Here is a 10370-nt window from a genome sequence, read left to right as displayed (position 1 = left end):
CCGTCAAATTTTAAAATAGTTTCAAAATCTAATTAAAATAAAAATAACCAGTGTAAAATAACTTAGATTTTTTTTCCATTTGTTTACTACAATGAGTCTTTTAATATTTTCCTGTGTCGGAAACTGTACTATTGTGACAATATCTGCCCTGGAGCTTATCATGAAAGAGACAAGGTGGTTGCAAATTACATATCAATTCCCAACATTGAGCGAGATGTATGCACTATATGGCAGAGTAATAAAAGCTACGACACACCTGCACATATGTCACTAAATCTGGAGTGGCTTTATTTAGAGTTGGCTTTGGTCCTTAATGTTCATGTTCATACTCTTCTTTCTCCTTAGTTTTTTTCAAATGTTCAATGGTGTACAATGTAATTAGGTAAATGTTTAATAATATTAATTGTGTAAAATGTAATTAATTTAATTACATTTTTTTCATTATTTTTGGGTGAAATGTTTGATATATTATATTATAATCTTGATTACTTAAAATAAAATAAAAATAACATTATTAAAATAAAAAATCTAAGTTATTATTTATTTTATCAATTTTTGTTGGGTAGTTAAGGTCAATTTGAAATAAAAATAAAAATAACCATATATTAAAATAAAAAGTTATTATTTTTAATTAATTTTTATTGGGTAGTTATGGTAAATTTGACTTGGTCAAGTCAGTTTTTGAGCTCTAAGTTTATGAGAACCCATGGTATTTTCCATGGTGATTTAATTCCTTTTGAGTAGATAAAGAGTTAAAATGGATCTAGATGGTATTAGTGATAGACAATTTTACAAATTGTTTATATTAAATGCTTTTTAACTAAATAAATTATATATAAGAGAGCCTTCTAAGTCATATAAGTTTGAGTTTTTTAATTGAATTGTGTATAAATGTTAATATCTTTAAAGTTTTGAAATTTCAATAGTGATTTTAGTAAACTTTTTAAAAAAGAATTAAATTTTAATATTTAATAAAAATAATGAAATTAATATAAGTTAGACAAAATTATCATTAAATCTAAACAAGTTAGATTTAAAATTTAATATAAATGATATATTTAATTATAAATTATTTAACAAGTATAATTTATCAATATATTTTAAATTAAAAGAAATATAAAGTTGAATTATAAATGATTTAATAACTTTTTATATATATATTTTTTAAATGTAACCGCTGTAGGATTTTATTTATTTGAATAAAAGAGGTGGGGTCTTTGCCGAGGCAGCCCCGTTTACACAGAAAACAACAAGCTTATTCTGCTTGTGAATTATAGACTTTTCAGGGAATTTGGTGGAAGTTTTCGCCATTGATAAACAACTGTCCTTTTATGAGCAGGCATCCTTTGTTCACCATTTGATCTGCTTCGCCATTCAGGTTTCTAAGAATGTGATAGAATTTATAGGAAGTGAATTCTTGGATGATTCTTTTCAATCTTCCCAGAAGTTTGTTAAGGCTTGCATTGTTGGAAAGATCTTCAGCATTTAACTTTTTGATTAGGATCTCTGAATCACCAAAGGCTTGGAAATCTTTGACTCCCTTTTCTCTTGCTATTAAACAAGCTTTGAGTAGGCCATAGATCTCTGCCTGATTATTAGATTTCTGGCCTAGACCCCAATAAAAGTTGTGTCTTGAGTTGCCGTCCGGAGAGTAAATGAACCCTCCAGCTCCAGCGTTCTCGAGATTTCCTTTGGAGGCTCCGTAAAAAAAGATGGTGGTGAGATTTTTGGATTTCCACCAATTTGTGAAACTTTCCTCAGTTTCTCTTATTCTCCACTCCGGATTAACTGTTTGAGGGACGAGATGGAGCTTACGAGGAGAAGGCTCAAGCGGACGGAGCCATCTCCTTTCTTCAGGAAGGAGCAGTGGATGTTCTTTATGAAACTGTTGTTGCGATGCTTCCAAGAGTAATGCTTTAGCTTTGGCTGCAACTTGAAGAGGAATGTTTCTGTTTCCATTGAAAATTTGATCATTACGAGCCAACCATATCTGCCAACAAACGAAGTTTGGAATTGCTGTCCAAATGTTTTTTATAAGGATTTGTTGGGGATGTTATGAGGATAGATATTATTCCAGGAGGCAAACAGTTCTGCTACTGTATTTTGGGGAAACGCTGGAATCTGCAGGTCCAAAAGGGCGTGCTCCCATGCTTCCTTGGAAAATTTTCACTCTAGGAATAAATGCTGGGCTGTTTCAGAGTAGCTTCTGCATAACTCAAACCTGTGTGGTCCTACAATATTCCTTTTCTCTAGATTGTCGCCAGTGAGAAGTTTGTTGTGCACCAACATCCAAAAGAAGAAGTTAACTTTGGGAAGAGCTAGATTGTCCCAAACAGACTTCCAGAAGGCTAGTGCATGACTGCTGTTTCTTGGACTCTGGAGAGCTTTATATCATGTTGTTGTGGTATATGTTCCAGTCATTCCCCACGCCCAGGTGTCTCTTGTGTGCCGATGCTTGCGAGAGGATCCTTCCAGCAAATCGATAAGACGATTTTTTTGCGATATTAGCCAATCTCGGATACCTTTGATATCCCAACCGGCCCATTCACCTCTGCTGTCCCAGCTCGAAATGTCATAAAGTCTAGTTTTACCTGCATGCAACAGCCACTCTCTGATATCCGCTATGGCTTCATTTTCTTCTAATGGGTCATTCCCCATTATTCTATCGTTCCAGATGTTGGTTCGTAAAGGTGCTGATTAAAAAATTTGCTACTTTTACAGCATAGCTTCCATATCTGCGTGCCAATTGCAGAGGAATCGAACTGCAAGCCTCTGTATGTGGAATTTCGGGAGTATTTTGACATCATCGTATTGCTAATCTGATGGTTTGGTTCGTTGGCCATTTTCCAAAGTAATTTCCCACCCATCGCAAGGTTTACGAGTGAGGGGTCTCGGATTTGAAGGCCTCCCTCTGCTGTCGGCCGTCTGACCATATCCCAACAGACTAAATGCATTTTATTTTCATTCCCTCTCCCGCCTTGCCATAAGAAATCCCGTAGCAATTTTGTAATCTGCTCCGTGACGTTCCTGGGGGCCAGCATGAAGGTGGCCTGATAAATAGGGAACGCAGATAGCTGAATTTTGATTAGGACTATTTTCCCTCTGATAAGCCAATAGCCTCCCATCGCTTCTATCTTGGATTTAATTTTACATATTAAATCTATCCGGAGCATTCTCCTATTGGCACCATTGATAATTGGAAGGCCGAGGTATTTAATTTTCTCCCAATTGGCATGTCCTCTAAATCCCATGATTGCCACAATGCTGTTGGTCTCTTGCTGACCTGTGTTCCAACTATAAATTTTGCTCTTTTTTTCATTGATGAGAGCACCTGTGACCCTGCAGTAGCCTTTCAAGATTGAATCGAAACCTTTGGTGATTCTGAGTGACGCACCTCCGAGGAGAAGTAAGTCATCGGCAAAGAGAGCATGGTTCTGGGGTACTACATCAGAGGATGATTTGAGCCCAGGAAGAGTGCCAAGAGTTCTTTCAGCTGTGAGCCTTCTGCTGAGGGAATCTGCCATTACAATGTACAGGAAAGGGGAGAGGGGGCATCCTTGCCTGATGCCTCTCCGGGCTTGGAAGAAATTAGAGGGGCGGCCATTGACCAGGGGGGCAATCCAGGGGTTATTTATGCAAGCATTAATAAGCTGAACAAAATGAGGCGAGAATCCAAAGGTGAGGAGTACCTTAATGAGAAAAGAGCGATTGACTCTATCAAACGCATTTGCCATGTCTAATTTAATCAACATATCTTTCTCATTTCGCTTCACGCTGGTGTGGATTGTCTCCTGGACTTGGATAACATTGTCGAGGATGTGTCTGCCCTCCACAAAGCCGCCTTGAGGACCAGAGATCATCTTCTTGAGCAAGGGCTTGATTCTGCTTGCTAGCAATTTTGCCAGAATTTTATAGGATGCATTACACAGAGATATGGGTCTGAATCTGGAGAATGTTTCTGGATTAGATTCTTTGGGGATTAATGCTAGATACGTAGAGTTGGTTCCTCCACCAATCTTAGCTTTTCTCATGAACCCCTTGATCATTTTTTGGAGATCTCTTTTGATGATGTTCTAGCAGACTTTGTAGAAGTGTATCGTAAATCCGTCTGGGCCTGGCGCCTTATTTGATTCCATGGACCATATAATTTTAATAATTTCCTCCTCTATTACTTCTCTCGTGAGGGCAGTGTTTTCTTCTGGACTGATTAGATGAGGGATATTGGAAAGGAATTTTGCGATTTCCTCCTCGGAAGCTTGTTCTCCTCTACTAAAAATATTTTGGAAATGGCTGTCTGCAGCAGATTTGACTTGGGCAAAGCCTCTGCTGACGTGGTCCTCTGCTGTCCTTATTTCATAGATGTGATTCCTGTTCAGCCTGGCTTTATATTGTTTGTGGAAGAAGGTGGTGTTCCGATCGCCTGCCTTTAACCACAGACTCCTTGATTTGATTCGCCAATATTCTTCTTCTTTTCTGAATGATTTGTATGTAGCAGCTTGAGCCTTGATTTCTTGTTCCAGAAGTTCAGTTGTGATCTCTTTGCTCTCTAATTCTGTTTGTAAAGTCTCCAATGTGCTTACTGCATCTTTCCTTATGCTGATTGGAGTAGGGGCTGGTTTCCTTATCCACTCCTTTAGCGCTTGTTTGATGGCTTTTAGTTTTTGTTCCCAAACAAAGCTTGGGGACCCTGAGAATGACTTGGCCCAGGCTTCTTTAATAGTTTCAAAAAAACCTTCTCTCTCAATCCATAAAGGGCTGAAGCGGAATGGTAGAGGACCTAGATCCTCTTCATCTTCAAGGAGCAGCTGGATCGGCTTGTGATCAGAAGCTAACTTGGGTAAAATTTTTGTTTGATTATCTTTTTATCCATGATCAGAGATCCTTGTACCAAAAATCGATCCAATCGAGCAGATATATGTTCAGACCCAAATCTGTTGTTGGACCAGGTGTATAGACCACGAATGGGCTTGAAATCTAAGAGGTCCCATTGGTGCGCTAGCTCTTCCACGAAGGCCAACATAGGGTCTCTGTTGGCAGAGCCACCCCTTTTCTCTTTTGATTTCATTACTATGTTGAGATCACCTGCTAGTATTATGTTGCTTGGGGTATGCTGGTCTAAAAATGCTGAGAGAGAGGTCCAGCATTCTCTTTTTTCAAAATAAGAAACAGGGACATAGAGATTAAATAAAGAGAAAGACAACTTACTTGAATATTGTGTAAGCTCCGTGAATATCCAATGCTGGGTTTCATGAGATTTTTTGAGTAAAAAAGATTCTTCTGACCAGAGGGTTGCTAGTCCTCCGGATGAGCCCCTTGAATTTACTGCTTTGCCTGAACTTTTCTTCCACTTTGTCTTGCTGATATCTAGAAGCGCTCGGGCTTCTATCTTCGTCTCTTGGAGCATGAGAATGTCTGCTGATTCTATTTTCAGGAGATCCATGACTACTTCAGCTTTGGAGGGGTTCCCCAAACCTCTACAGTTCCAAGAGACGAGCTTCATGTTTTACTTGAGGAGGGGGGTTGCGCCTCCCTTTGAAGGCCTTGGTCTTGTATTTCTTCCAATGGACATTTCTATTGTGGACTGGCTGCCTTGAACTTTGAGTCTCTCAGCCTCCTCTTCCCTTATTTCTTTGCGGGATTTCCTTCCTGCTCTTCTAGAGGGGCATTCAAAGGCTTCGTCCTCTGAAGAACCCGCACTGTCTATTGCTTTTTTCCTTGTTACTTCTGCATAATATGGATTGGAGGGGCTACCTTGCACAGCTTGAGTAGCTTCTCGTCCTTCTTGGTTTAATGGTGGATCTTCTGTATTTTCCTTTTTTTCTTATTTCTTGCCTGCTATGACGGTCTGATATTTTTCATTGTCATTCATGGTTGCGTCCATTTCTTGGTTTTCGGTCTTGTCTTTCTCAGTGTCTTTCGAATCCATGTCTTGGTTGCTCTTGGAGCTGCCTAGAGCTTCGGAGGTGTGCCCTTTTCCATTTCCTTTTTTTTTATGAATAGTCTTTCGGAATTCTGTCCATTGGTCCTCTTTTGCTTTGTCTCTTTGATCTTCTGCTTTTTTCTTGCAATGCTTCATGAAATGGCCATGCTCGTGGCAGTGTCTGCATTTGAAAGGGAGCTGTTCATAATCCAGTTCCTGTATGTGAGTCCACCCAGCGACAGAGAGCTTTATTGCTTCAAGCAAGCCCTCTTCTAGGTCAACCTCTACGCAGATTCGAGCGCATGTGTACTGATCTTTCCTTGCTGCCTGATGTATGTATTTTCCGAGCGCATTACCAATGATCTGGAGGGTTTTTTGATTCCAGCAGTGCAGGGGTAGGTGGGGTAGTTGCACCCACACTAGGACAGAGGAGGGGACATCCTGAGAGGGATCAAAGTCAGGAGACCATTTATTAAGATACAGGCCTTGTGGTCCCATGAAATAAGGCCCATTTCTGAAGATAAGACTTCTATCTTCTGTGTTCTTGAAGACAAATACGAAAAACCCTTTGCCGACAAAATAGCTCTTGACCCCTTCTTTGATCAATGGAGACCAATTTCTTTGGGTCCAGTTCTCGACCAATTTTGGAGAAGGCCAGAGGCCCGTAAACTGTCCTATTAATCCTCTTTCTGCTAGGTTCAGTGCTGCCTTGCATGTTTCATCTTTAGGAAGGGCAACCGTAGGAATCGATCCAAGTTTCTTGACGAACTTCTGCTGGCTTGCCGTGAGGGGGAGTTTCTGACTTGCGGCTATTAGTGCTTTGAATGTTGATATCTCTGGAGGTGGATTGAGAGGAGGGGCAGAGCCCCCGCTGGATTCCATGGCATCCGCAGGTCCGTGCTATCTTGCTCCCAACAGCCCAAACTTACCAGTTCAAGCAGACAGACTTTGCCAATATTCCAGGTGCGATGGGCTCTGGTTCAGCATGATTAGAGCCAGGTTTCTTGCAGTGAGGGGGCCGAGGCTGGCCTGCGGCCAGAGGGTTGGCAGCTAGGTCTTCAATCTTCGGCGGCTCCACAGCAATCTATTCAAAAAGAATTAAACTTGAACAATGTATTCATCCAACTGATCGATTAATAACTTTTTATATTAATATAATGTGAATTTCAGCTATTTAAATCATTTAACATATTAGCCTAAATCATTTATCAATTGTTGAGAGAGGTCAAATCTTTTGAAGTGAAAACCTCTTTTTTAGTGCAAAACCTGAAGAAATGTTTGTATGCCAAAAAATTTGATCCCTTAGCATTTAATAAATTCAGAATTAAAATGGATCTAGATTGGTTCTAATTAGTGTACCATGTCATTTCTAGTCAACAAGTATTTAATCTTATTTATAAATTAATAAAACATTTATTATTAGGCTTATCAATCTAGTTCCAAAATGACATTGGTATGTTTACAACATTTGATTGATTGATTACACTTGTGACTCAATTACAAGGTAATATTCAACTATGAAAGACATAATTCCACTAGGAGGGTATGCTACCATTTGGTTCACTTTCCATATAATTCATGATAATTGTTCTTTTTTGTGCAATGTGTTGGTTCTCATTATTACCTTGATTATAAACAACACAGATAATAAATCATAAGACTAGTTCAACATATACCATTCATGAATTTTAGGGTTAGCATTGAATATAGTAGTAATATGTAAGCATACTCTTGTATGCTCCTCATAGTACAATGGTATTTCCCTTGAAGTAAATTTTGTGATTATGTTGGAATCCTCAACAATAACTACATCCCTTTGCACAATGTCCTTGAGGAACCTAACTCCTCGATACATTGTTAGTGCTTTCGCTTGTTATTAGTTGCTTGTCCCTATCTCTAGGAAAATTTTAATTTATAGGGACCTCTTCCACTTAGCAAAACACAACGCAAGGTCTTGATCTCCATTGAATCCTTTCCCTCTAGTTCCATCGTGTTGGCATAAAGAATTTTAGCTATTGGCTGCACTTTGGGTATCCCTAAAATTTGTATACCTTGGCTCATTACAGTGATGAATCAGGCAAGTGTATAATGTGATTTCAAGGACACCTTATCTCATTTTCAGTGAACATTTCTACCAACTCCATGCAGAGGACCCTCTTTTCAATATGTTTTCAATTCTATGTTTTGATTTTTTTTTTTAATTAGAAATGTAAAATCATAAATTTAATTAATTATATGTTTTAATTTTATTTTATTTTTAAATTAAAAATATAAAATCATAAATTTAAATGGTTCAAATTACATTATAATGCACTTAATATTTATAATATGGGTAGCCCTTTCCAAATTTATACTTTCCATCATATATTAAATATTATCCATTAAAATGAAAATAAATATCTACAAATTTTAATAATAACAAAGAATTTGGTAAGTTAATATTTTTTATTAGTGATTTTGAAATTATAAATTACAATTTTTGAAATTATATTACATTTTTCATGTATTATTGTATATGATATTTATAAAATTAAATAAAATAACCATATATTTAATAAATTTTTTATTATTATCAATTTTATGGTTTGAAAATTTTCCAAAATAAAAATATAAAATTATGATTTTAAATGGTTCAAATCTCATTGTAATTCACTTGATATTTATAATATTTATGGGCTTTTCCAAGTTTATGATTTCTACTTTATATTAAATATTATTGATTAAGATAAAAATAAATATCTACAAATTTAAATAATTGCATGGAGAGGCTTTAGTCCAACATGAATGATTACATGGGAGACTTTAGCCCAAAGTGAATGAGATGTCCTAAGGTTATGTAATGTTATTTAAACTTGTTAATTTAGTCAAATTACATAAATATAAAATAAAATAAAAGAAGAATTATAATTATTAATAATTAAACCATTTTAGATTCATCTTAACTCTAGATTTAGATAGCTTACAAAGGGATCAAATTTCTCAAGGTGCAAGCTTTTCCTTTAGATCCATCTCAACTCTAGATTTAGCCAGCATAGAGAGGGAATTTTTTTCTTGATGATAATGCTAGAGTTTGTTCTATTTGCATGGTTTGGGAATCTTACAAAGACCCAGGATTTCACATGAGTGAGAGAGATAATTTACTTGATGTGGTTTATAAACATGTATATGCATCTCCTAGATGGGAAGGAGCATCTGGAGGGATATGGAGGTGAGTATGAGATTGTTTTGTGTGAGAAATCCATCACAACTTGTTAGGTTTCTCACTCTACAATGTTTTTATGTGCTTGAGTTTGTGCTAAAAGGAAATCTAACACATGTTAGATTTTCTTTTACATTCAAATGTTGTTAATCTAGCACACATTAGACTTATTTAGTCCTAAAATGTTGTTATGTTCTTGTGTTTGTGCTAGAAGGAAATATAGCATGTGTTAGATTTCTTTCAAATTTAAATATGCTTGTGTTTGTGTTGGAAGAAAATTTAACACAAGCCAGATTTCTTATACTCTACAATGTTGTTGGCAACGTGCGTGTATTTGTGGTAGACATAAATCTAGTACTTGCTAGATTTCTCACTCTACAATGTTTCTATGTGCTCGATTTTGCGCTAAAAAGAAATCTAACACATGCTAGATTTTATTTTACATTGTAATGTTGTTAATCTAGCACACATTAGACCTATTTAGTCCTACAATGTTGTTATGTTCTTGTGTTTGTGCTCAAAGAAAATATAGCATGTGTTAGATTTATTTCAAATTTAAATGTGCTTGTGTTTGGGTTGGAAGAAAATTTAACACAAGCTAGATTTCTTATACTCTACAATGTTGTTGTTGGCAACGTGCTTGTATTTGTGGTAGACATAAATCTAGCAGTTGTTAGATTTCTCACCCTATAATGTTTCTATGTGATCGAGTTTGCGCTAAAAGGAAATCTAACACATGTTAGATTTTCTTTTACATTGCAATGTTGTTAATATAGCACACATTAGACTTATTTAGTCCTAAATTGTTGTTATGTTCTTGTGTTTGTGCTAGAAGGAAATATAACATGTGTTAAATTTCTTTCAAATTTAAGTTTGCTTGGGTTTGTGTTGGAAGAAAATTTAACACAAGCTAGATTTCTTATACTCTACAATGTTGTTGTTGGCAACGTGCTTGTATTTGTGGTAGACAAAAATCTAGCACTTGCTAGATTTCTCAATCTACAATGTTTCTATGTGCTTGGCTTTAAGCTAAAAGGAAATCTAACACATGTTAGATTTTCTTTTACATTGCAATGTTGTTAAACTAGCACACATTAGACTTATTTAGTCCTAAAATGTTGTTATGTTCTTGTGTTTGTGCTAGAAGGAAATATAGCATGTGTTAGATTTCTTTCAAATTTAAATGTGCTTGTTTTTGTGTTGGAAGAAAATTTAACATGGGTTAGATTTCTTATACTCTACAATGTTGTT

General features: G+C 36.4%; 2 protein-coding genes across 2 annotated transcripts; both read right to left on the bottom strand.

The window, feature by feature from the left end:
• Nucleotides 1-4073: 4073 nt before the first annotated feature.
• Nucleotides 4074-5500, bottom strand: LOC149229259 (uncharacterized). Its single transcript, XM_089380990.1, has 2 exons — nucleotides 5206-5500; nucleotides 4074-4858 (listed from the first exon to the last, which is right to left on the bottom strand). Exons 1-2 carry the CDS (start codon nucleotides 5498-5500, stop codon nucleotides 4074-4076), a joined length of 1080 nt encoding a protein of 359 aa, XP_089237116.1.
• A 321-nt stretch (nucleotides 5501-5821) lies between these two features.
• On the bottom strand, nucleotides 5822-6802 carry LOC149229258 (uncharacterized). Its single transcript, XM_089380989.1, has one exon. It carries the CDS (start codon nucleotides 6800-6802, stop codon nucleotides 5822-5824), a length of 981 nt encoding a protein of 326 aa, XP_089237115.1.
• Between the last annotated feature and the right edge of the window lie 3568 nt (nucleotides 6803-10370).

The sequence above is a fragment of the Pinus tabuliformis genome, chromosome J (genome assembly GCF_031772625.1).
Source record: "Pinus tabuliformis cultivar Carrire ecotype Pingquan chromosome J, CPIR1, whole genome shotgun sequence".
NCBI lineage: Eukaryota > Viridiplantae > Streptophyta > Pinopsida > Pinales > Pinaceae > Pinus > Pinus tabuliformis.
The sequence above is the reverse complement of the archived record's forward strand: the minus strand, read 5'-3'. Positions and strand labels throughout refer to the sequence as shown.

Coding starts and splice junctions, on each gene's coding strand:
- LOC149229259 (XM_089380990.1), bottom strand. CDS start 5,500: ATGAAGCTCGTCTCTTGGAACTGTAGAGGTTTGGGGAACCCCTCCAAA. Junction 4,859..5,205: donor GGAGCTTACACAATATTCAA/GTAAGTTGTCTT, acceptor ATGGATAAAAAG/ATAATCAAACAAAAATTTTA.
- LOC149229258 (XM_089380989.1), bottom strand. CDS start 6,802: ATGGAATCCAGCGGGGGCTCTGCCCCTCCTCTCAATCCACCTCCAGAG.